This window comes from Episyrphus balteatus, chromosome 2 (assembly GCF_945859705.1).
Source record: "Episyrphus balteatus chromosome 2, idEpiBalt1.1, whole genome shotgun sequence".
In the NCBI taxonomy this organism is placed as follows: Eukaryota; Metazoa; Arthropoda; class Insecta; order Diptera; family Syrphidae; genus Episyrphus; species Episyrphus balteatus.
The window spans coordinates 61,740,236-61,768,204 of NC_079135.1; the positions used below are offsets into that span (position 1 = coordinate 61,740,236).

General features: G+C 30.9%; 1 protein-coding gene across 9 annotated transcripts in view; it reads right to left on the minus strand.

Moving 5' to 3' along the window:
• Window positions 1-27,969, minus strand: part of LOC129911733 (transcriptional regulator ATRX homolog) — an 89,558-nt gene that overhangs the window by 49,816 nt on the left and 11,773 nt on the right. For 5 of the 9 annotated variants that reach the window (XM_055989629.1, XM_055989630.1, XM_055989633.1 and 2 more), the window contains one exon: window positions 11,013-11,450. In XM_055989629.1, coding sequence (XP_055845604.1) covers window positions 11,013-11,381 — 369 coding nt within the window. In that variant the 5' untranslated portion in view covers window positions 11,382-11,450. Of the gene's footprint in view, window positions 1-11,012; window positions 11,451-12,572; window positions 14,589-18,606; window positions 19,894-27,969 lie in introns of those variants that run through there. The other 4 variants (XM_055989627.1, XM_055989624.1, XM_055989626.1 and 1 more) reach the window with 2 other exon arrangements.

Here is a 27,969-nt window from a genome sequence, read left to right on the forward strand (position 1 = left end):
GCATGGGATTTCATACAATTTTCTTCAATGTAATTTATTAACAACAAAAGTAAGTGCAATAGTAATCAAATTGTTTAAATTATTTAAATGTACAAATTAATATTAGTTTTTCATTCATCAAACATTTCATTGTTAATTGTTTCTTTAAGAACTAATAAATCCAAACCCCCTGATGAAGCCGGAAAAAACCGGAGAAACGTTGGGAAAAAGAATGAATTAGTTTTTTAATTGATTGCATTTTTTCATATCGATCATCAAGCCCAATTATAAATTATCAAAAGTTAAATATATATGATCAAAAACCAATATACATAATAGTTAATCGGTGGGCCTGCCGAAACATATACCTAACAACATACATATTATTTCTTAAAAACAAATACAATGAAAGGTTTTTTGAACATATCAAATACAAATATGACAATAACACTTGTCTTACATTAAAACACTATTGTAGACAAAAGAAAGTACTAGCCAAACACAAAGAAAGACTCAAGTTTTTGCTTTCATGCAAAGATTATGAAATAATTCCAACACATCTAAAAAGCATAACATCTAAATTAAACAAACAGTTCACTACAGAGACAATCAAACAACAACTACAAAAAACAGAACACATTTTTTTGCTTAAACTTTTAAAACTGGAAATTAAACAAACACTTATAACCATCAAAACAACAGAAAAGACAATATTTCACACAGACATCGAAATGAAATCCATACTCAATAATACTGAATACAATTCTTTCACATCGAAACAAATACAAACCTATAATCACATTAGAAAACTAACACAAACAACACAACTCGCTAAATTTGAGAAGCTTAAAATAAAACAAATTATAAGTTACGGTATCATCTTCAATGAGAGTTGGTTCGAAAACAAAACAAAAGTTGAATTCCCAAGAGAAAGCCAATGGCTTCTCTCTCTTGGTAAGAAATTTGCTCTCCCAATTACCAAAGCTAATTTCTCCGCTATACATGTAATAGCAGAATTAGAACAATACATACAAACAATAGAAGACACAAAACAAAAAGAGATTGCCAGATCTAAATTTTCAAACAAAATTACAACTTTTAAAAGAAAAATCAAAAATACCCCAAAAGAAAAATTCATTCTAAAAACTTTTGAAAACACTAAAGACATTTTTAAAAAACATTTTAAAAAACATAAAAAAGACATTGTAATTACCAATTCAGACAAAGGTAACAAAACAGTCGTTATGTATAGAGATGATTACAACCAAAAAATGAACCAATTACTTGATGATAAAAAAACATATAAAACAATAAGAACAGATCCCACATCAAAACTTCAGACTATGAATCAAAAATTAGTCAATGATCTATATAAACAACAATACATTAACTTAAGCGAAAAGATAAAACTATCATGCTCTGCACCATCAGCACCAGTGTTATATGGTCTTCCTAAGATTCATAAACCTAATTTACCTCTTCGCCCAATAGCAGCTTCCACTAATGTTCCCTGTTATGGATTATCAAAATATATCGGCAAAATACTCAAAAATATAATCTCGGAAGAATTAAACATAAAAAACTCTTTTCAACTTAAAGACAAAATGAAAGAGATATCATTAGAAGAAGATGAAATACTAGTTTCTTTTGACGTAGTGTCACTTTTTACCAACATACCTACGTACACAGCCATTAAAATCATAATGCAAAAATGGGAAATTCTGAAAGAACACACCAAAATACCAAAAAAAGATTTTTTAAAAATACTACAGTTTTGTTTAACAGACAATAATTATTTCAGATACGAAAATACGTTTTATAATCAGACATTTGGTATGCCTATGGGCAACCCACTTTCTCCAACCATCGCAGATATCGTACTGGACCATTTATTAAACGATTCAATAGACAAATTACTAAAATGCAATACAAAAATAAAGTTCATAGCTAAGTACGTAGATGATATAATAGCAGTCGTCAAAAACTCAGAAACGAACATCATACTCAAAACACTGAATGAGTACCACACCAAGTTAAATTTCACGCTTGAAATGGAAAATGAAAATATGATTCCATTCCTAGATGTGAAACTAATCCGTCAAAACAACAGAATAATTTTTGATTGGTACACCAAACCCATGTCATCGGGTAGAATAATAAATTTTATGTCTACATAACCAATGAAATATAAAGTTAACACAGCAAAAAATCTTATAGATAAAGTCATCGACATCAGCGACACGAATTTTCATAATGAAAACATAAAAATAATAAGAGAAATTCTGGAAATGAACAACTTTCCAAACAAAATTATAACCGATCTCATCGACAACAAATTACATCAAAAACAAAATAAAAACAATAAAAACAATATCACAAAAAGTAAACCTGGCAATCCTAAATACTTCTCCCTCACATTCATCCCACTCCTTACTGATAACCTCTCCCTCAACCAAACAATAGAAATTGATCGAGAGAAAACAATATTCGCACACAAACCTAACTCCACATTACACACAATATTCACCAATACCAAACCACCCATCAAAATATCCGAGCAACATGACGTCGTGTATGAAATCCCATGCAAAGGAAATTCTAATGAAACTTGTCAACAAATATATATTGGAACAACAAAACGCGCATTGGGAGTGAGATTGTCAGAACATGAAGCTGACATAAGGAAAAAGAAGACAGCTACAGCAATCTCACAACATATGCTAGATCATCAACACAATGCAGATTTTGAAAACGTCAAAATATTAGATAGAGAGAGAAGAATGAACACAAGGTTCACCCTAGAAAGTCTTCGTATCCAACAAAAAATGAGTGTAACGATGAACCACAAAGAGGACATTGATGACATAAGCGCTGTCTACAGTGTTGCCATATCATAACCAAATCTTAATTTATATTCTTTAAGTTTGCATTTGCCAATAAGAAGTGTTTTATTTTCTGTAAAGTTTTAAAAGTTTATTTTTAATTTTATTTTATATAAATTGTTCTTCAATGTAATTTATTAACAACAAAAGTAAGTGCAATAGTAATCAAATTGTTTAAATTATTTAAATGTACAAATTAATATTAGTTTTTCATTCATCAAACATTTCATTGTTAATTGTTTCTTTAAGAACTAATAAATCCAAACCCCCTGATGAAGCCGGAAAAAAACCGGAGAAACGTTGGGAAAAAGAATGAATTAGTTTTTTAATTGATTGCATTTTTTCATATCGATCATCAAGCCCAATTATAAATTATCAAAAGTTAAATATATATGATCAAAAACCAATATATAAAATTATTTCTGTTTTAGGCACTACCCAAACTGACTTATTATCTGTGTACATACATTTATAATCAGAATTGTAAGTGGTTGTTGTGAGTGGTGTACACAGTTTTTTTTGGTGCGCGTTTTAAAAGACGAATAAACAATAAATAACCTTGGAAAGGGGTACGGAGTTGTATGAATTTCGAAGAGGAAGGACTCGACCGAAGAAAAAACCCGAAACATACATGAATTTTAAGGTATTTTTGGAAGAAATTAAAACTTAAATTATCAAATTTCGTATATAAAAAACAAAAAAAAAAGAAATAAAACGTTATTTTGAAACACTCAAGAGAGTGAAAAAGGGGTATTTCTTATATTTATTTACCAAACCAATTTTAATTTAATACATAAATGAAATAAATTCATCCCGGCAAACAAACCACGATTTTATAAACGTCAAAATAATCAGCTGTAAGCTTGCACTTCCAACCGATTGCTAATAAAGGGCACCTAGCGGCAAGCACGTGCATCTCAATCACAATCCAGGGTCCGCATTGAAAAGCAAAAAGTACTAAATAGTATTAATAGAGTAAAATGGCTATTACATTAGAGGACTTGAAGTCACTTTTAAAGGAGCAAAAAGAGGAAATATTCGAGAATATTAACGAAGCCACCAAAAAAGTCATCAAAAACACCGATGAAAAAGTAGGGATTATTTCTGAAAAGGTTGAGAAGCTAGAAAAAGTGGTGGAAATGCAAGAAAAGGTTATCCAAAAACAAGAAGCTATGTGTTTGAATCAAGAAAAAAGAATCACTCAGCTAGAAATAGGTTTGAGGAAAAATAATGTGATTGTGTTTAAGGTAGAAGAAACGGAAAAAAAACGAGGAAGAACTCACAAATTTAGTTATTAAAATCTTAAATAATACCAATGAAGATTTTAAACTAATTTCAAACGATATTGAAAGCTGCTTTCGTTTAGGGAAATCTTTCGAAGGCAAGATAAGACCAATACGTGTTACGTTTAAGAGTTTTGACAAAAAACACAAAATACTCATGTCAAAAAAAATAAACTCTAAATACAGCATTGCTGAGGATCTACCTAAATCTCTCCTTGAGGCAAGAAAACCACTCGTGCCTAAGCTTTTAGAATTCAAAAAGCAGGGCAAAAGAGCATATTTTAAGCTTGATGAATTAATAGTAGAAGGGAAAGTTTGGAAAGAAAATGCAGTATCTGAACCAGAAAATGCTAGAAAAAGAAGTCGCTCTGACGAGAATTCCCCACCGCAACAAATAAAAGCTAGAAACAACAATGACAACAAAACAAAAACAACTATAATTGGATCTACGGAACTGAATCCAACAAAACAACCGAAAAACCCAATAAGAAAGTTTCTTTCACAACAAAACACAAATGAATACTTAAATAAAACACTTTCACCAACAACTAGTCAAAGTAATGACCCTAGCTATAGCAAATTTAACAACTTGGAATAGCAAATAATAGTTAACGATAATATCTCTAAACAAGTCTCAAAACTGCGTATACTAAAAACAATACAAAAAAATAAAAACACACAACTTCAGAATCAAGAAGAAGAAGTAGATCAACAACAACAAAAAACTCATCACCTACAACAAAAACAACAACACCAACAACAAAACCAGCAACAACATCAACAAAAACAACAAATGCAGCAACAACAGCAGCAAAAACAATTTCAACAACAGCAGCAGCGAAAACATCATCAACAAGACCAACAAAACCAACAACAACATTCACAAAAACAAAACCAACAAACACTCCAACAACAGCAACGGCACGAACAACAACAACAACTACTAGTACAACAACAACGTCAACAACAACGACAACTACAGCAACAACATCAACAACAACAACTACAGCAACAACATCAACAACATCACCAACAACATCACCAACAACATCACCAACAACAACATCACCAACAACAACATCACCAACAACAACATCACCAACAACAACATCACCAACAGCTACATCACCAACAACAACATCACCAACACCAACATCACCAACAACAACATCACCAACAACAACATCACCAACAACAACATCACCAACAACAACATCACCAACAACAACATCACCAACAACAACATCACCAACAACAACATCACCAACAACAACATCACCAACAACAACATCACCAACAACAACATCACCGACAACATCACCAACAACAACATCACCAACAACAACACCACCAACAACAACACCACCAACAACAACATCACAAACAACAACATCACCAACAACAACACCAGCAGCACCAACAACAAAAACAAACACTCCAACAAGAACAACAACACTATCTAAAACAGCAGCAGCACATCAAACAACACCAACAACAACATACACAACACCAACAACAGCATACACAACTCCAAAAACAACATACACAACAACAACTCCAACAAAAACAGCATCAACAACAACAGCAACAACAACAACACCAGCAACAACAACAACAAAATCATCAACAACAACCAGTACGACATCAACTACAAAAACAGCAACTCCAACAACAACATCAACAACAAACAGATATTGATTCTTTTTGTAGTTTTAGCATTGTAACGTATAATGTTGGTGGTTTTAACAATAAATTAATATTCCCGGGATTTTTTGAATACCTGTATAGTTTTGATATTATCTGTTTATTAGAAACTCATGTAGAGGAATACAAAATAGAAGATTTCAGAAATTACTTTCCCTCTTACGAATGTACATGGACTCCTGCAAAACGAACTTCAAGCAAGGGAAGAGCTAGCGGTGGTATTCTTATTGCAATAAAGAAAGATATGTATAGAACTTTTAAAATAAACAAAATTGAAGAAATTAGGTACATAGAAGTAAAAAATCATGGTAATATTTTCTACATTCTGCCTGTCTACCTCAATTGCAACTATTGGGAACGAGATTTTGAATCGCTGTATGACTGTCTTTGCTGTTTGAAATCACAAAACATATTGATCATTGGAGATCTAAATGCAAGGACAGCGGCTGAAGAATCGGAAATAGCTATGTCAGATCATAAACGTCAATCGAAAGATAAAAAAGTGAACGGAGAGGGTCGAAAGATCATAGAATTAGCAAATGAATTTGGTCTGAGCATATTAAATGGTGTTTCTGAAGGAGACTTAGTGGGTGAATTTACATTTGTCGGGAAACAGGGTAGTTCGGTTATTGATTATGGACTCATGGGTGGTGACTGGTGGACATTTTTTGAATCTTTTAAGGTAGGAAAGGAAACATTTTCCGATCATCTGCCAATAACAATAAAAATTCAAAACAACAAATCCTGCAATACTCGAGTAGGCGATCGCGATTTAGATTATAAAAGCCTGAAATGGAACAAAAATAAAAAAGAAGAATATAAAACAACAATGGATGCCCTCCTTCAAACAAAACAAAATGGATCGATCGCAAACTATTTGCCTGTATGTGACCTCGAATCAATCATCATAAAATCAGCAACATCGATTCCCAAATCAGGTGCGCTCTATAAAAAATCAGCGTGGTATGATCGCGAATGCGAAAAACTTAGAAAAAAGTGTTTAGACTTGCTGAACAAGTTAAGAAAAAACGAGTCCCAGTCGATCAGAATAGATTATTTGGAAGCAAATAAGCACTATAAAGAGACTGTTAAAATAAAAAAGCGAGCTCACGAAGAAAAATTGGCATGTGAACTAAGTCAAAGCAAGGATGCAAAGGAATTTTGGTATATAACGAGAAAACTGTCTGGTAACTATCAATCAAAAGAACTGGTCTCGATCTCCTTGGAAAGATTACGACTTCATTTTGAATCTCTTCTATACCAACCGGAGCAAATTACTTGGAGTTTTGCACAGCCTAACATTGTGGACGATCTTTTAGATAAGGAAATTAGATTTGAAGAAGTCGATTTGGTACTGCATTCTTTAAGGGATGGCAAAGCATCAGGACCAGATGGCATTCCGGCTGAATTCTACAAATATAGCTCTCAAACTTTCAAAGAGAACTTCGCCAAAGCACTCGACATTATATTTAACTTTGGTACACTACCTGATCAGTTTTATGAATCCTTGATACTACCAATATACAAAAAAGGTGACAACTCAAATCCAGCCAATTATAGGGGGATCACTTTGTTGAACTCGGCGCTAAAAGTTTATACAACATTACTATACAAAAGACTGGACAAGTGGGTTTCTGTGAACGAAAAACTCAGCGAGTATCAAGCTGGCTTCCGCTCTGGTTACTCTACTGTAGATAACATCTTCATATTAACTTCAATAGCGCAGATGAAATTAGACCAAAATAGAAAGCTGTATACCTTCTTTGTCGATTTTAGGGCTGCATTTGACATGATAAATCGAAATGCCATGTTCTACAAGCTGTACAATTTGGGAATATCTACAAAATTCGTTCGTGCACTAATAAAACTTTATCAGCAAACAAAAGCAAATATAGGCAATGGTAAAGACCGATCGGAGAGACTGATTGCAAACCGAGGTGTCAAACAAGGCTGCAACCTTAGCCCCTTACTGTTCGCACTCTTTCTCGATGACCTGGTGGAATGGCTTACATGTGGGGTTAGTATTGACAACACAAAGGTAAAGGTTATCATGTACGCGGATGACATAGCTATTCTTGCCGATTCACCATCTTCGCTTCAACTGATGATAAATAAGCTCTATCAGTATTGCTTAATATGGGGTCTGGAGGTAAATGTGGAAAAATCCAAAGTTATGATTTTCCAAAAAGGATCCGGTAGAATTGCAAGCTGTGAAAATTGGAAATATGGCGAACAGAAGCTAGAAGTAGTTAAAAAATATAACTATCTGGGAATGGAAATGTCGTTCAACTTAAAAATGGAGAACCATCTAAAAAATAAAATAGATAAGGCGAAATCAGCAATATGCCAAAATTGGAAAAAAATCTTCAGCAACAACTTAATAACAGTCAGCTCCAAATATAATGTATTTAATGCTACAGCCAAATCTATTATGTTTTATGGTGCTCAAGTTTGGGGAATAGAGCGACACGAGGAAACGGAAAGCCTGCTGCGGTTCTTCTTAAGGAAAATTTTTTACCTTCCATTTAACACGCCAAAATATATGTATCACCTGGAATCGGGGTTACCAACAATGTATATTTCTGCTGTTAAACTTCATGCAGATTATTTAATAAGGGTGGTAAATATGGAAGATTCAAGACTTCCGAAGAAGATTCTTCAGTATGCACTGCAAAAGAAAACGCTCTTCGTCAAAAATTGGGTTAAACTTGCCGGAAATTGTGGAATAACGATTAACTTGTCAGAAGCTAACTCAAACCAGTGGAAGAAGATCTTTTATGAAATAATCCAGTTGACTGATGAAAATGAAAGATATGCTTTTATTGAAAAAGCTCGCAGTTCAACAGAGCGAAAGTATTATTCATTAATCAATTACAATCTTAATGAAAATAACTATTTTAAAAGCTGTTTCTCGTGCTACAACATTGGGATCATCTTCAAAATAAGAGGTGAACTTCTCAAATTAAATTTTACTCCACATCGAATGGCAGGTAACTGTAGTTTATGTAATCTACAAGAAAGGGAAGACATCCTTCATTTTATTGGAGTTTGTCCCGTGCTCAAAGAAATAAGGCGTCACTACTTTGGTAAAAATGCTCTACTCATTGAGGAAGTGAAGACTTATCTGAATGGTTTCGACTGGCAGCTTCTATTCAACTTTTATAGTAAGGCCTATGCTTATAGAAAAATGATTATCTCCGAAAGTTTTTAGTTAGCTATCTAATAAAGTATGTTTAAGCTCTAACCTAATTAAAATTATAATCTTTGTTCATTCCGTTTTAACTAAACTAAAAGTCATTCCGTTTTAACTAAACTAAAAGTCATTCTGTTTTAACTAAACTAAAAGTCATTCCGTTTTAACTAAACTCAAAGTCCACCAAAATTGTATTAAAATTTATAATACTACAAATATTTACAAAAATGTATCAATCAATGTCTAAATCAAATTAATGTTTAAAAATTAAAATGAATTATGTATAGAAATAATATTGTATGCTACAGACACACGACAAATTTTGTCATGTCTTAATTTATTCATGTTCACTACTCAATGCATTGTATTACTTAAAAAAATTGATTTCATGAATAAAATTTTATCTATCTATCTATCTATCTATCTAATCAGAATCGTTACGTGTTGTTTTTGAGAAAAGTTTTTTTTTTTCATATTGAAAAAAATTCAATTTCTTTCTAGAAAATCACCTAAAACCCTTACATACCATATTGAGGCAAACCGCTTCAATGAATAGCATACAGAGAGAAAAAACTGAATGACTGCTCTCATTTTTTTGCACGAAACAACAGTTATTCAGCCCTATCGGCAATAAAGTTTCCCTGGAAAAATTTCTCTTGTTCGAAAAACCGGTATCGGCAATAATTTTTTAATAAAAAAACTTCCTAGGAAAAATTTCCCCTAAAAAAATACCTATCGGCAATGAAGTTTCTCCCCCGAAGTATTTCCGTCTTTGTTTTTATAGGGAACAGATTTTTTGAAGCAAAAATTTAAATGTTTTTCTTTCAAAATAGTCTGTAAAAAATATTAAATTATTAATTACAAAAAGCAAATGTAAACTTTGCTTGATTTGATGTAAAAAAATGCGGGTATTGCCACTGGATATCGAAAAAAGAGCAACAATAAAACATATGAAACTCCTAAAATAAAGCATGGAACTGAACGAAGAAAATATCAAATTATGTAGAATGGGTCAATTTATTTTATTTATTATCCTAAAAACAAAAAACTTAGGAAACCACAGACGAAGAGTTGGAATTTTTAATATCTGTGGGTGACGACTCCAGGCAAATAATGGAACTCTAAGTGATTCTTTCATTAAAATATATATTATTCCATGTCCATCTGAAGAAACAGAAACAAAAAGCACTGATCAATTTTTGGAAAGAGAACTTCAACTCCATTGGGAACTTTAAGATAAGGTTGGGAAAGTAATAAAAAAACTTATTTAATGAATCAACACCAACGAAATTAATTATTATATTGACTACTAAACATTTTATTTGTTTTACTTTTTACTTTTTGTACCAAATACAATCAAATTAGAGCTGTCAAAATTTTCGAAGAAATATATTCGAAGTTTTTTTTTTTTTATTAAGTTGGTTGCATTTGTTTCCCGAAAACGAAATTCCGATGGAGATTGCCGATAAGGAGAAAAATTCCCGGGAGAGAAAACCTACTCCCGGGGAAATTTCTCTCGTGAGATTGCCGATAGGGCTGATTATAGAACAAGTACAGATTTTAGCCGGGTTTTATTGGTACTCAGTATTTTACTGAGTAAACATTTTATGCTGTAAACAATAACAATTGATTACTTTTATTTATTTATTAATAATCCTTATTTCTGAAGGGTCAAAGATGTATAAGTTTAGAAATAAGTTTTCTCTTTAAACAAACAAATAAAAAACTTTTGTTTATCCTTAGCAATCATTTATTGTTGTTTCCCGTGCAAAATTTGACTGAATTAAGTACTGAGTATTGAAAAAGTTTTTCAAAGCAGCTTTAACTACTAAGCACTATATAAATATTCCCAAAGGAACGCAGCTTATAAATAAATCAATATGTTCCTAATTAGCTCTATTTCATTATTTTTAAAGGTCGACCATTTTTATATTTAATAATCTCATTACATTTTATAAAATATTACCTTACCATTTTTTGTCTCTCTTCAATACGCTTCTTTCTCTCTTCTTCTTCCTTTGTAGCTCTCTTTGTGCCATCATCTAAGTTCTTCTCATTGATAACTTTTCGAATTTTTTTTCTTTGTTTGTTATCGCCATCTTCATTATCACTTTCATTACTAGATCCACTTGAAGCTTGTATAACCTTTCGTTTTTTTCGAGTTGTTTGAACTTTTCGAATTGATCCTTTGGTGTCCCAATCAGAATCGCTGTCTTTTTTCTGAAATATTCGCTTCTTTCGCACTGGTACAATTTCTTTTTCACTTGACGAGCTACTATCATCCTCGCTATTATTTAAATTTTGTTTAGTTTCTATCTCAGAATCTGAGTCGCTATCCATGACTTTTAATTTAACTTTTCGTTTGCTTGAACTGCTGGGTTGCAGGCGTTTACTATCGCGTTCAAAATTCTAAAATTAAGACAAAATTTCAAAATTTAATCAAATAAAAATTGCTTCCTCCATAAAACTTTTTTAATAAAAAACAATTGTAAAATAAAATGCAAAATGATATGAAACTTTAGGGTCAATGTGGGTAAATGTAAACAGGGGTAAATGAAAACATGGTTCATAACAAGCTTCAGTTAAATCTCTTTGATGCATACATAAGTACAAATCGCGGACGCATGTATCTTTTATATTATACGTCAAGCTCATTGCTGTCAAGAGAGAATTCATTCGACGAGCGTATTTTCCGTGAAAGATAATTTTTTAAAAAGCCAAACAAGTCGTTAGTCTTTCAGAAATATTTAAAATTTTTGCAGATTCAATTGAGTCAGTACAATTTGCAAATACTTTTTAGTTTCGAATTTTGATGTAGATTCTATGTGAAACAAACAAATTTTAAAATACAGGACATTTATGTCGATTTGCATGTGTTTACATTTACCCCAGAATATTTTTCATGATGGGAAAATGTAAACAACGTATTCTGGGGGTAAATGTAAACATATATTTTTGCTGAAATTATTAGTTTTAATAAAAATAAGTAGTTTCAGTCAATTACTGTTGCTAAAGTGCCACGGAGTCACACTTTAAAGTAGCCAACACATCGTTTTCAGTGAATGATGTTGCAAAATCGGTCTTTGACGTAAAAAAAATTAAAAATATGACGTTCAGAGCTGCTCAGGATGCATATTGGGTGCCTATATAAAGAATCAAAGGAAGAAAACAAAAACTTTTATTGGAATTTGGAAAAGTTTTTGTAAAATACCTTCTTGAACGTTTTTCAAGTCATTATCCATATGATAAAGAGGAAATTCAAAATTTTAAACCACCGTTTACATTTACCCCGAATTTGTAAAAAAACACAAATATGGTGGGGTATTTGTAAACATGCCATATTTGACAGTAATTTAAACAATTTGGAAAATATTTGTTTATATTTATAAAGAAGAATTGCCATCATTTCATATTTGTATTTGAACATACCATTCAAGTTGTTCCGTGACTAGATATTAAAATCTCAAGTAAAAAGAAAAAAAAGACATGAAATTGTTTACATTTACCCACATTGACCCTATTTGTTTTTACCATATTAACAATAGGATAATTCCATGAGAGCATATACATACATAGGCATATTTGTGTATGCTTTTTGTTCTTACAGGGTGATTCAGGAATAATGTGCCAAAAAGCTAGTGCGTGTAGGTTGGGTCGAGACAAGAAAAAATCTTATGGGAGAATTTTCTCCCTGAACAAAATTTGCCAAGATTAGAAAAAAAAATTCCCCTCGCCCTCCAAAAAAAAAATTACATTAATAAACTGCTCTAGAACAGTATTGAACATAATTTTAGAGCTTTTTGCAACTAAGGGGTTATGATAATGATTTTTCAGCTTATATTTTATTGTGTTCGTTAAATAAAAGTATGATTTTCATTTCATCGTTGTTCGGTTTCGGTGCTCAAATAAAACTGTGAAATGGCTCGATTTAGTTTTAGTTCTGATCTAGAAAAGATTTTAAAATCAGCAAACGTAACAACTAGCAGGAAAACCGATTTGGTTGATAGTTCAAAAATTATTTTTACCATATCTTAGCGAAAGAATCTTACCTTCTGAGAAGGAAGTAACGGCATTATTCTTTTACTACAAACAAATTTCAAAATAAAATAATAAAAATGCTTTTCTTTTAGCTTCAAAAAATGTTATAGGTAAGCAAATTGGCAACGGGCGCCCATGACATAGTACGAAAAATTCACAGTTCAGTTTTCAGGCGTTATTAATGCAAAAAGGATTAATTCAGGGTTACATATTTCAATACTGTATCACTTTATTGTATCCTCATAGAAACCTTAATGTTTCAGAAGTTAATTTACCAACAAGTGCAGCCACGTATGGAATTTTTTTTTTCAATTTTTAAAAAACATTATTCTAATAGGGAATTTAATTCTCTACAAAAAGTTTTAAATCCAATATATCAAAATTTTGCTCGGCTTACGAGATATATTGAAAAAACCACCCTCTCATTTAATAGCACTCCACGGTTTTATCTTCTCTTATAACCCATTGAACGATTCCTGCAATAAAAACCCGTGAACGTCTTAGTTCCTTTCTGAATGACATAATCTGGGGATGCGATACATTTTTCCTCCAATCTCAAAAACTAAAATACTTATAAGCATGTGGTTTTTTGAAAAAAAAATAAACTTGAAGAAAAAAAATTTTTTTTTTCTAAGATGATGTTTTTGAAATTAAATTTCTCAGAACATATTTGCTCAACCAACTTTAATTAAAACTAAGTTCAAGAACAATATTATAGCTTTCGAAAAACATATACAAAATCAAAATGTCTATTTTCGATGTTTTTTAACAATTTTGTCCCCATTCTAAGTCAAAATGCCCTCCCGTGTATACAAAAATACTTATAACTCAAAAGATAGATCAGGTACGATATCTAAGTTTACATATTTAGAATCCTGAAATTAGTCCTAACAGTCCTGCATCATTACTTTTGGGGTCCATTCTTGTAAAACCTGCCGCGTCTTCAAGATCACCGTGATATATAATGTGTATGTAAGCATGTAAGCTCATATAATGAGATAAGTACATTTTGAGGGATGATTCTTGTGTATATTCTAAGAAAAAAAATTGTTCTACAGTAACTCTCTATCTGCAAAGTTGATACCCTTTAGCGATGATTAAAAAACGCTTTCTTTGGTATGCCTTTACTCATGTTAATGTTAATTACTCCGTTAATACTTATGATAGAAACTTCATTAATGTCTTGATTTTAAGAAGATGCTATTCTTTGGAACTGCATTAAAAAAATGTTAATAACTTTTTTTAATTGCTCAGATATTAATTTTTAAAGGGAATTATTGTTTTCTTACCCATGACAATTTTTGACTCTGGGGCCGATTTTCTTCGATAAATATATAATAAACATTGTGTTTTATAAGTTTATTCTTATGAAGAAAACAATAATGAACAAAAAAGTTGTTTAAAAGTTTGTATGAATTTTCCGAGGAACTCGAATATTGTATTCGAAATTCTAAAAACATATGTATACCGTCACCACAACAAAGACACTTTTTTGCGAACACTTTTTTGAAAAAAATCAATTATTTTTCCAAAATACATAACTTTTTTAAATAAAAACATCAGACAATAAAAGTTATTGAAAATGTAGTTAAATACTTCTACTGGCGTTTTGTATAAAACTAACGGAGAACTATAATATAATATGACTTATAGTATATCAATATATGCGATGAAACGTTCTCCACCTAAATCACACCTTAGGCAGACGTGTGCGAATTTGGCTTACGCCTACTTTTCGAAGCTCAGTGTGCAGCTACTGTGCAGGGACTGAATCCAGGGTAGTGCTCGATGATTACACCAATACTTTCACATAATTCCCGTATACAATAGATGGCTCCTCCATGCAAACTCTAGGAGTGAGGGAGATTTGAAATTTTTATCTTGCCAAATTCGCACCCGACAGAGGGTTAATTATTAAGCACTTACAAATCGAAAACTATGATTTTTAGAAATGAAACACGCAAGAGTCTTGATCACACTCACGCTACCTTTTAAGATGCATCTCTACTAAGATAAACTCATTGGGCCTTGCCAATAATCAAATTTGAACCTCACTTTAATATTTAACAGAATTATACATACATACTTCACAATACCAATATACAATTTAATAGTGATGTTAAAGGCTAACGCTTGGTTTAATTTTATAGTTGGCTTTCTCAACCATAAAATTCAACCGAGCGTAAGCCTTTAACATGACTATTTATTTTGCTTTTTTTTATTAAGGGATCAGTATGATAAAAAAAAAAAACTATACAAATATCTTAGATCACGCACTGATCAATATAAAAACACCAATGTTTTTATTTCTACGAATATCGTTCCAGAAATATCGCTTTTTTTAAAAAATCGAAAATATAACGATATTATATTTTATTCATAAAAAGAGATATTTGCCAACAAAACAATTTCTTTCATGTGGTATACATTAAATTTCGAAAATTTTTGGCACTCAGTCAAGAGAAAACGAGCAAAAAATGTTAAAGTGCTTTTGATTTTATATTTTTTTCTAAGAAAGTTCGGGTAATTTGGAACACCTCCAGGATTGAAATAATGCTTTTATTGGAAGAGTGGAGTATTTTTATTATTTGTTGAACTGTTGAACGAATGTAGAATGAATAGACTTGTTTCCCTGTGTTATGTTTAATAACAACAATTTCAACTATCTCTCGAAAAAAGGCTTAGGGCAGTGGTCCACAAAATACCCGCTTTACGCAAATTTTCTCTATTGATTATGAAATATCTTCCACAGAATTAAAAAAATCATTCTTTCCGAGCTAAACAGCTAAAAATCAGCTGTCTTGACAAGTAAGGCAAAAAGATATAAGAATCTTTTTTTATGTACTGTAACTTCGAAAGTTTGAAACATGCACATCTATTGAGTAAAAAAGGATTACGTATTACTAGGATTTAAATCAAAACTATTATTAAAAAATGTTATACGCGAAGTGGTTCTTTAGATATTAATCAAAACAGTTTAAAATACGTATTAAAAAATGTCTCTTAAGCATTAAACTTACAACCAAAATTGTATTGAACTAACCCACCAACTAATGTCGTTTTCCATTGGCGTCGGATGACGGTTCCTCTTCTGGAAAGAAGGGAATTTTTCTCCTGGTTTTGAAATCAATATTAATATTAATAAAATGATTATGAATATTCCCACAATCATAAACGGTTTGGTATTTCCCTCTTTATCATTTTCATAGTCATTAAATGGAGGTTTTACAGCTGAAACGGACCAAGTCAAAAAGAGTCCAAATCTAGTGCCAAAATCTGCGCAAGGTTTGACTCTACTAACGTCCTTTATTAGTTTGATCCGAAAGTGTTTTGTTTCAAAATGTCATTTGTTCGAAAAAAATTCACCATAAGATTCAATGGAAACGTATTTACTTTAACTCGTTATATCTCCGAATTAACTTTTTGTGACTTGGTTCACTTCAGCTCTTAGCCCTCCAAATATTGAAGGAGATTGTGAAAAAACACACATGTACATACATAGACATGAAACTTCAAACTGAAAAGAACTGTATTTGGGTGTTTTTTTGCTTCGGGATCGAAGAGCTCTTCGGGATTACCAATTGAAAACGACAGAAGTTTTATCATAAAATATCATCAAAACATATTTAAATTAAAAAAAAAAAAACTGATTTTGTTTCTACAGGTGTACTATTGAAACAGATTATTTCTAGAAAAATTTTTGAATGTATTAGAGTGGGTCAAAAAATCGAAATTTTTTTTTTTGATTTTGTACTCCCATCCGCCACGACAAGGCTTACTTACCCCCATGGATGGGTCGATTGCTAGACACCTCTAGAATATACACCAAACATGAGCCCTTTATATTAATGGGAGGACCTTCCTCCGCTTTTCAGTAAATTAGAAAATTTTGAAGAGTAAAAAATGTTTTTATATTTTTTTTTTGACTTTGACCTCTAATATCTTTAGGGCCGGTTTATTCACGATCGATTATCTTTTAATCGAGGATTTTTCTATGGAATAATCCTTGATTAAAAGATAATCGTGAACAAACTGGCCCTTAGAATTGTTATATTAATGAAAAAAGTATACGACCTTTTTTGTGGAGGAATCTGTTTCTTACAAAATAAGAACAAAAAACGAATTTTCAAAGATTTTCTTGATTTTCGGAACTGAAATATCTATAACACGGTTATATGAACGAAAAAAGTGTATAAAGCATTTTCCAGAGCGTTTAATTTCCTAAAAGAACATGTAAAGAAATTTGATAAAAAGTTGATTTATAAAAAAATAATTTTTTTTAGTAGAAGCTTGATGTAAATGGAAAACCGCGAAGGAGGACCTTCCCATTAATATAAAGAGCTCATATTTGGATCAGAAAATAAGGAATTTTTTTTCTAGGAAACAAATTAATTTTTTTGTTCTTACGTGGCTGGACTTGATGGTAAATAAACCGACACTCACGACTTGTATTTTTTTTAATTGGAGGCGAGTTTCATTTCGAGGTTTTCGTGGTAGTTTTTGTGAAGTTTTGTTCTTCTCAAATGTTAACCACTTCTGACAACCTGTTTTACCGTCGCCAAACTACATTTAATACCGGTTTTTAGCTTTATTTTTAGCAGGAAGTCATGCTGTATATCATATGTATATCGGCCCATACTGTGGCTGAGTAATTGCGACCCTTTGATATTGCGCAAATAACTGCTTACTAAATTTTAACTTGTTTTTTTTTCGATGCATCGTTGGTTGCGGCCTAATTCACAAATTTCTTTTATTTTCCGCATTTTTTCCCGCTTAAAGATTTTCCTGTTCTACGGTTCTATGACAGGTTATGTTAATGGTAATAAAAAAAAAATATTTTTTTATTTCAAAAGCAGAGTCGTTTTTGAGAAAAAAAAACTTTTTCCATTTTGGTCGTATTGCAAGTACCGTTAATTTTTATCCTAAAAATTAATTTGAATTTTCTCTTTTCTTTTAGTCTGTAACTCGACAGAATTGCGAGGTCTACTTTTGTTCGCACCCTATTTCATCGTGATTGCATTCTACCACGTCTGATTGTTTTCTCAAGTTCGATTTCTTTTATGAATTTTATACTATAAAGCTTATTAGAAGTTGTTAAGAGTTAACCAAGATTCATTTATAGATATGGCTGATAGTGTTTAATATACATACATTTTTTTATTTAAAATATGAATAAAATATGTTTCATTTCGTTGGATTTCTGCTTTCACGTTATTCAAATGTTTTATGTTTTGATAAATACTTATTAATATGTATACTCAATAAATACCTATTGCTTGATAATCTAAAAGTAGATTTTCAGAATTTTAATTGATTTCGTATACATAACAAATAAATAACTCTTAGATTTATAAATTAAAATTTTTTTTCCTGGAAACAAGTTTTTGCAAATTACAATTTAAGAATTCAATTAATATATAATTTGATATATAGCATCCTTTGACCCATTTTCGGTATAGTTGCACGAGTCAAGGAATGAGAAATAATGTTTAAGTCGATAACTCTAAAAAAAAACTAAGTTACATACATCTATTTTAACATTGTTGGCAGTTAAGGATATTCGCTTAATGCGAACAACACATTTTTTCCTGAAGATTTGTCGAAGTAATGTTGATGAAGATGTTTCACTATTCTCTTTTTCTTTGCTGTGTAAAAGTTTTGAAAGTAATGATAAAGAATGTGTTGTTTTGTTTACTGACGATTTTATATAAGGAGAATTATCTTGCGCCTCATCACAAAAACTTGCGTTGATGTTTATGTTGTCAGTACTTTGCTTACAGCCCAGAGAGATATTATCATTTTTTTTAGAACTTGTTTCACTATCAGAATTTACAATATATTTCAAATGTGTTACAGAAAGATTACAAGTTGCTGAGTTTTCTTTTGATTTTTCACTATTCACAAAGTTAGATTCTTTGCCGTCTTTTTTTTCTATTTTTTCAGATTTGTTTCGCAAGGGTGTAATCTTTTTTCGTGGACCTGTTTTCATTTCGTTTAAAAATACACTTTCTTTTTTCGTTTTTTGCAAACTTTCATCGTCTGAATCACTTAATTCAAAAATATTCTCATTTTTTGATTTGTTTTTAGATACAGCTGTATTTGTGTCATCATCACTGTCACTGATAACCCAAGGAAAATTCGGAGAATTATTTGATCTTTTTTGTGGAGATGAAAGTAAATTTTGTAAAGGAACAACGCGAATTAATCCAGGTTTTGGTCCTTCTGCATCATTAGCAACAGTCTCTTTTTTTACATTGGTTTCAGTGTTCTCCTCAGCATCTTTCAAAACAACTAAATTGGTATCTGTTTTAGTCAAAGACTTTTCTTCTTGTTCGGGTTCTGTTTCACTTTCAACACAAGCATTATTTTCCACTTGATTATTACTCTCCGTCATGGGTGTTTTATCTTTATTAACGTCATCGTTAATTTGCTTTTCTACAAAAACATCCTTATCATAGGTAGATTTAATTCCTGATTCTTTGTCTCTTTCAACGATATTGTTGAGATTTTGTTCGGGGGATTCTTTGTTTTCAGTGTCGGCAAGTTTTTTTTTAACTTCTGAATCTTTATCCATTTTAGTAAGTTCTTGTTCTAATGTTTTTGCGGATTTTTCCATTGTGTCCCATTCTAATGTCAAATTCACGTCAGTATTATGCACAATGGATTTAAGATCATCGATTTTTTTAAATTCACGGATATGTGATTCAAACTTTTGTCTAAAAGTAGCTATTCTTTTAAGAAGTCTTGAAAACTCTTGAACATCTCTGTTAAAACTTGAGATAATATCATTAAGATCGACTTTTTTGCTAGACATCTGAAAATAACAGAAGAAAAAAAATGTAGTGAAAACAGAAACCAAACAATTTTAAATTGAAAATCGAGAAAAGTAAATATTTTGTGATAAAAACGCTTTAGGTGCATTTAAAAAAATTTATAAAACATTCATTTCTTATTTTTTTTTTCAAATATGATGAAAAAAATTGTTTTGTTTACTGCCTTCGAAAATATTGAATACTCTACTATTTGTATATATTTCGAAATTTCAGACTGTAATCATATTGGTGATGATGAACATTCGAGTAAAAATTTGAAATTTCAAACATTTATTTCATTTGAGAAGAATAAGAATATTTTCTGAACGAAAGAAACATTTTTCAATTTTATTTAACGCGAAATTCGTTTCGTCTATCTTTTATTTCTTGATGCATTTTGAGAGCGGTTTAAGGGTTTCAGAAATTCTCAAACTACTTTATATCAAGGTACAATTCATTATACTATGCTGGTGGTGGTATGAACTCAAGGAAAATTTAGAATAAACAATGTTTTTTTTTACTTCTTGTGCGCATTTCTTTTGTAAAAAATTGTGTTATGCATGCACTGCACATGTAAATATAATACATACGTTTTTTAGGACAAACTTGTGATTTTATTTTTTTTTTAAAGTAACCAAAAATTAACCATCATGTCATGTTTATTTTTAATAAACACATTCGAACCTAAAATTACATTTGATCACAAACTTCTAATAATATAAAAAAAACATTGAATGAGTATAAACGTATGGAAAACGTGAGCTATTTAGCTATCGTCCAAACGTAAACGTTTTGGCGTGAACGTTTAGACGATTTCCGTCATGTGCGATTGACGTTTCCAGTTTTACGTGAAGCAACTCTATCGTCCAAACGTAAATCGATAATCAGGTTACGGAATGACCCCCAGGTCTTTTTTCGTTCGCGTCTCGAATAACGTCTCAAGAAGTCCCACCCTGCCAGCAGCAAGAACTGTGACAAAAAGCCAGCAGATGTGCCGCCTCTGTTTTACTGGATTACAATATGAACAACGAAACCCCTGCACAGCAGAATGTCCTCATTTTTTTTGCGGCCTATCCTTGCTTAAGACCCATCATTAGCGTATTTAATAGCACATTAAGCGAAAAATATTTTTAAAAATATTCAAGGGTACTTTTGGGCCTGTAACAGCCGCACTAAGGAACATTTTAACCTCAAAAACCGGTCAAAAGTCATAGCTACAAATTTTCGAAAAAATCCACGTAATTATTTATGATCCTGAATTTTCAACCAATTTGTCTGCTGAGGTTTGGACAGCCACCAACGTCGGAAAACTCGTCCATTTTGGAAAATTAAACGACAATCGCTTCACTATATGAAAATCTATTCGGTCCATTATTACAGTGGTGTCGAAAGTCCAATAGTTTTTAAGTTATTTTTTTGGGAGTTTTTTGCGCTTTTTGGCCATAACTTTTTGGTAAGACAAATAAAAAAGAACTAAAAACTATCGCGCTCAGACTTTGATAAAAAAAAAAGCCGTTAATTTTATCAAAATCGGTTCATTATTAGTTATTACATTGGTGACGAAATTTCAAAATTTTCTAAAATAATTTTTAGGCCATAACTTTTTTGCTAAGACAAATAAATAAAAAAAAAACTCAGCAGACAAACTTCTGTAAAGTCCAGGATCATAATAATTTTTTTTTATTTTACCTGAATAATTAAGATATCATAAACTGTTTTTAAAAATTACGTAAACCCAAACACCGGGAAGGGAGGGCAGTTGAAAATAAGACTTTGTTTGATAGGGAAATTTACTTTGTGATTTTTAAAATAATTTTTACGCGTAAGTTCGGGCTGATAATTGTGTGTGTATTAGATAACTATAGTGTTTATACTTATTGGGAAGTTAAAAACATTTTCCACATCTTTTCACCAATTATAAAAAAAAAACATGGTTTGAGGTTTTCACTTATTTTCTTTATTTCAGCTAATTTAATTTTTTTTAAATCCATAAAGAAAATATTTCTAGAAAATTTTGATATTAAATTATATTAAGGTATATAATATATAGATTTTGTGTTAATCGTTGAAATCGGAAAAGCCGTTTAGGAAAATCAACACATTAGTTCATTCTGATCAGTCAAACTAAATCCAACTTAAGACCTTTTATTTAACTGTTATGATAGTTATGTGCTTTTCACAATTTTTTCTAAAAATATCCTTTTTATATTTAAACATGTGTTGTTGTTAGTTTCCAGCTAAGACCCATTTGCTTCTTCATATGTGTTCATATTTTCATAAAAAAACAAACAGTTATTCGAGGGTGGATGCTATCTAATGTTGAGAGAGTGTGGGAGCTTCAGAAACTACACAATTATTGACATCAGAAGACTAAGGGCCATTTTTTTCACTCGGAGTTGAACATAACTTGAGAATTTTTAATATAAAAATTCTAAATTTCAATATTAAATGAAAGATACATTAAAGAAATACAAACAAAATAATTGCTTAAGCAACAAAAAAGACATAAAAATAAACACAAACATTTATGAACGTGGTACACTGGTTTTCAAAACAGTTTTTAGTTTATTTTTATTAAAGTTTGAATTTAAATTTAAAAGTTTGCACATGCGTGTTAAAGGTTCATGCAAGCCATAATTTGTTCGGTTTGGTGGAATATTCATTAAATCCAAGCATCGGAGGCTATAAGCACTAGAATTGGGCACTTTAGTTCATTTGAGTGATCGATCACTTTAGTTCAAATCACGCTACTGAACTAGTTCTGAACTAGTTCATTTTATTTTAATCACTCCGGTTTTGTTAGAATCAAAAAACAAAATAAGTTTGTACAAACTGTATCCAAATTAATGTAAAATTGACGCATTCTACATAATAAAACAAATACAACCTAAAAATAACAGATACATATTTCTTTTTTTATAATATAAATATTCTTAATTTCGTTCATATACTTGTCGAGCTTTCTATGTACTTTGGTTTCCGAACCCCTATTCTTTAAACGTTTGTCGGGTTAAAAGGGCGCTGTCGGCGTATAAGACAAAGGGAGACAAGGACCAAATTTGAAAATTCCCTATGGGAGACAAGGACCCAAAATACATATATAAAAAAAAATCATAACGTAAGGTGAGCGCAAGCTGTTTTGTAATGTCATATTACGACTGCTCTAGGTTGCTGTTTAGTTTGTTGAAAAAAATCTTTTTCGCTATTCGCGAACTAAATTGAACTAAGAAAGTGAACTAAGTTCAATAGTTCACCAAGATGAACTTCATTGAACTAGTTCGTTCGCGAACTACACAAGCCTAATAAGCACCCCGTCGATATTGGTGGATAACTTTCACATTTGTAAAGATAATTAAATGGAATGAATTTATTATTTCGTTAATAAACAAGGCTTATATAGTACCATTATTATTAGGCCCAAGCGATTTAATTCAATCCTATATGCAAGATGGGGTCCTTGCCATAAAGTTAAGAATGTCACATTATTCCTCGGTACAAAAATTGAAGTATTAGACCGGTCTGGTAACTAAAGATATTTCGACAAAAACTTTAAAAATTGAGCAACATGAACCAAAAAATTGTATTTTTTATGGCAAGGTACTGTAATTTCTAAATTTGAGCAATTGTAATTTAGAGATTACAGCACAAAATATCATAATTTACTCGATGCTCATTCTTCAGACAATTTGATCAACAATTTTAAGAACTTCGACCTGACACTAGCTAATCTATTGGTTAAACAATATGATGCCAAGGAATTATTTGTAGAAAATTTAAGACCCTACAAGAATATACTTTGCCTATTTGAATATAAGAATATAATGAATTTTCAGTGAATTGGAAAATTTTTAAAGGTAAAAAATGTTTTTATAATTTTTTAACTTTGACCTCGAATATCTTAAGAATTGTAAGATTAATGAAAAAAGTTCCAAAAAAGACTTTTTTTGGAACAATCAGCCCTATCGGCAATACAATTTCCCTGGAAAAATTTCTCTATTCCGAAAAATCGGTATAGGCAATACTTTTTGAATGGAAAAATTTCCACACAAAAATACCTATCGGGAATGAAGTTTCTCCCCCGAAGTATTTCTATCATATTTTTTATGGGGAACAGATTTTTTGAAGCCAAAATGTACGTGTTTTTCTTTCAAAATATTCTGTTAAAAATATTAAATTATTTACTTCCTTAATCCAACAAAAAGCAAATGATATTGCAACTGAATAACGCAAAATAGTAGACAAAAATAAAATATAAGAAAACCTTAAAAAAAAGCATGGAACTAAAGGAGACCATTCCGAGAGCATTAGTTTGCTGCTTTGGTCGAAGAAATGATCAAATTATGTGGAATGCCTCAATTTATTACAGTTATTTGTTTATCATGTCAAAAAAAACAAAGCTTAAGAAACTTTATTGATTGATTCTTTAATTAAAATTACAAACACAAAACCAATTACATGTCCATCTGAAGAAACAAACAAAGTAATAAGTTGGGCAAAAAAAAATATTGAATAAAAATCCACAAATCAACACCAAAGAAAAAAATTATATAAATATTGACTATTAAACATTTTAATTGTTTTTGTGCACTAAATACAATCAAATTAGAATTGTCAAAATTTTCGAAGACATGTGTTCGAAGGTTTTTTTGTTTTGTTAAGTTGGCTGTACTTCTTTCCCGAAAACGAAATTCCGATGGAGATTGCCGATAAGGAGAAAAATTCCCTTGAGAGAAAACCTACTCCCGGGGAAATTTCTCACGTGAGATTGCCGATAGGGCTGAATATATTTTCTACAAGAATATGCCATGCTCGTTTGATTACAATTTTTTACAAATTTAAGAACAAAAAACGAATTTTTGAAGATTTTCTTGGATCTCAAATATCTATTAAACGGTTAGATAAACGAAAAAAGTGTATAAGGCCTTTTTTGTAGAGCGTCAATTTCCTACAAGAATATGTAAAGAAATTTGCTAAAAAGCCAATTAATAAAAAAAATATTTTTTGATGTAAAAATGGAAAATTGCGAAGCGGAGGACCTTCCCATTAATATAATGAGCTCATATTTGGTGTGTATATTCTAGAGGTGTCTAGCAATCGATTTTTCGGAGTACAAAATCAAAAAAAAAAAAAGAATTTCGATTTTTTGAACCACCCTAGTATACATACATATATCGTGGGTGAAACCAGAAAAGTGTGTAACTCCAAATTTTCTGAAAACTAGATTTGAAAGCCAAACCTGATGTCTACCGTTCCTTAAACTGGCAATCCCCTTAAAGTTCATAGTATTTTATTAGCAAATTAGAAAATGGAAACTCATACAAACGCCTTCAAAACGATGAGGTTTTATTGCTCTCCTATAAAATTTGCTAAAACGGAGTTACACACTTTTCTAGTTTCACCGACGATATGCGGTTTTATCATCGAAAACGTAAGTATAGGTGTCACACTACACATGGTTAAATTTAATAAATATAACCGTAAACTTAAAAAAAATTACATCGTGCACGAGTACGTAGAATGAGCTGCTCGAATATTGAAAAAATCAAATAACTTTTTTTAATTATAAAAATGGAGCACCGGTATGATTAGTGTGGTACACATATCATCGCATTATATATTAAGTCATATTGTTATAATTCTCCATAAATTGTATAAAAAACAAATGTGAGCGCTCTTAGAAATGAACTCCTCCACCTCGGAAAACCACCAAAAATAATATATCGGAATCTCTAAGAGAACCAATAAATGAAATCAATAATCCATCAATTACTGTCGATGTAGGTAATGAAGTGTTTGTGAGTGATATAATAAACAATTTTACGCCAAACGCCCCTCAACCATTACCATTGCCTATAAATTCTGATCACCCAACTTTAACAATAAATCAAAATCAAATGAACTCGAATATTTTTCAACAACAGAAGAAAGATAATATGCTTTTAACCACAAAAAATAACATCAAAATTGTTGGTACAGATATGACTTCTTCTCTTAATTCTATTCCAACAAATAACTGGCTTCATTTGTCACGTTTCTCTAATGAAACCACTCCCGATGATATCATTGAACACATATCTAAAAAGTCGAATTTACCTTCTAATATGTTCAAATGTTTTATGCTTACGAAAAAAGATGCTATTATATCTGAATTAAAATTTGTTACTTTTAAATTAAGAGTTCCAAATGATAAATTATCAATAATCTTAAATTCTTCATTATGGCCGCAGCATGTCCAAATTAAATTTTTTTTCCTATAAAAAAGCAAGAGAACAATAACACCACTTGCAACTCTTGCGACCCATCAAACGTAACGTCAACTCAAATTCTTTCTTCATCAAACTCCACTTCATCAACATCATCATCTGTGCCTACACCTACTATCAGTGGCAATGCTTTTACTACTCCCATCAACAATACACACAGTAACACACAATCTTCTTGGGTATTATCAAAATGTTGGTGGTATACGCACGAGAATGCAACATCTTCTACTTACATATCTTCTACGGAACAATACGATGTCATACCTCTCACTGAAACTTGGTTTACTCCAAATCATTATAATAGTGAAATGTTTAATAGTTCTCAATATTCAATTTATCGAAAGGACAGATGTTCCCACGCAACTGGATTAAACAGGGGTGGAGGTGTGTTGATTGCAGTTTGGTCTGTGTATGCTTCTAGTCATTTAAATCTTCTTCCATCATCTTCTTTTGATTTAGATCAATTAATTATCAAAGTTTTATTTGAAAATAAAAAAATTTACATTATCTTAAGTTATATTCTACCAAGAAGCTCTTTGGAGTTATATAAAGAACATGTTTCAATTTGTTATATGTATTTATCGAATCTTACTGGGAGTCAAAATATTATTATATTAGGCGACTTCAATCTACCAACTGTAAATTGGGTTTTGACCCAGGTGAATTACATCTCATACCATATAATGTTACAAATGAATATGTTTCTGAAGTTCTAGATACCTTTGCGACATTTGATTTAGTTCAAATTAATAATTGTAAAAATAATCTTAATAGAATATTAGACTTAATATTCGTAAATAAAGATCTAATTATATCAGTTAATGAATATATTTTTCCTATGTTTTCTAATTCTGTTCACCATGTTGCTCTAAGTTTGATTGTAAAATTTTGAATTATTTAAAAAGAAGTACAACCAATATTTTTAAATATAATTATAATAAAGCAAATTTCTCTGGCATAGCGAGTTATATGGACCAGTTATCGTTACCATCTAATGCAATCACAAAAACTGAGTTATCTTTGTTTTATATTGATATTTTTGTTCCAAAACTTTAAGTAAAAACAACTCTATGCCACCTTGGTATAACAAAAGATTAATTAATTTAAAAAATAAAAAGAATAAAATCTATAAATTGCTGAAAGTGTCTGAGGTTAATGCCAATTTGCGGACAGAATATGTTTCTTTAGAGAAAAATTTCAATTTTTTAAATAGTTTTCTTTATAAAAATATAAAAATTACATATATATCCATAGAGTCAAAATTGAAAACTAATAGTAAATTTGTTTGGACTTTCTTTAAATCGAAAAAAAAAATAATAATGGGTTTCCAAACAAGTCATAATAATACCAATAATTTTTGTTTTGTTGTTTTCGGAAAATTTTGTTAATATTGGCAGCTTACAGCTTTCTTTACATGAAATTGAAGTAGCTTTATCGGGTCTCAGCTCAGCGGGTCCTGATGGAGTTCCTTCAATTGTTTTAAAGAAATGTGCTCCTTCCTTTTCCAGAACTTTATGTTTTATTTTGAATAATTCGTTGGAAAATGGCGAATTTCTTTCTGAATGCAAAACAACTTTCGTTACTCCAATATTTAAAAGTGGTTCAAAACAAGTCATTTCAAATTATAGACCAATTAGTAAATTATCTGTGATTCTAAAATTGTTTGAAAAAATTTTATGCGATCGGTTTTCATTTCTTTTAAAAGAAATAATATCCATACCAACATGGATTGATATCTGGTAGATCCACTTGTACTAATTTAACAATTTTCACTAATTTTCTTTTGAAAAATATGGTAAAGGGTTATCAAGTGGA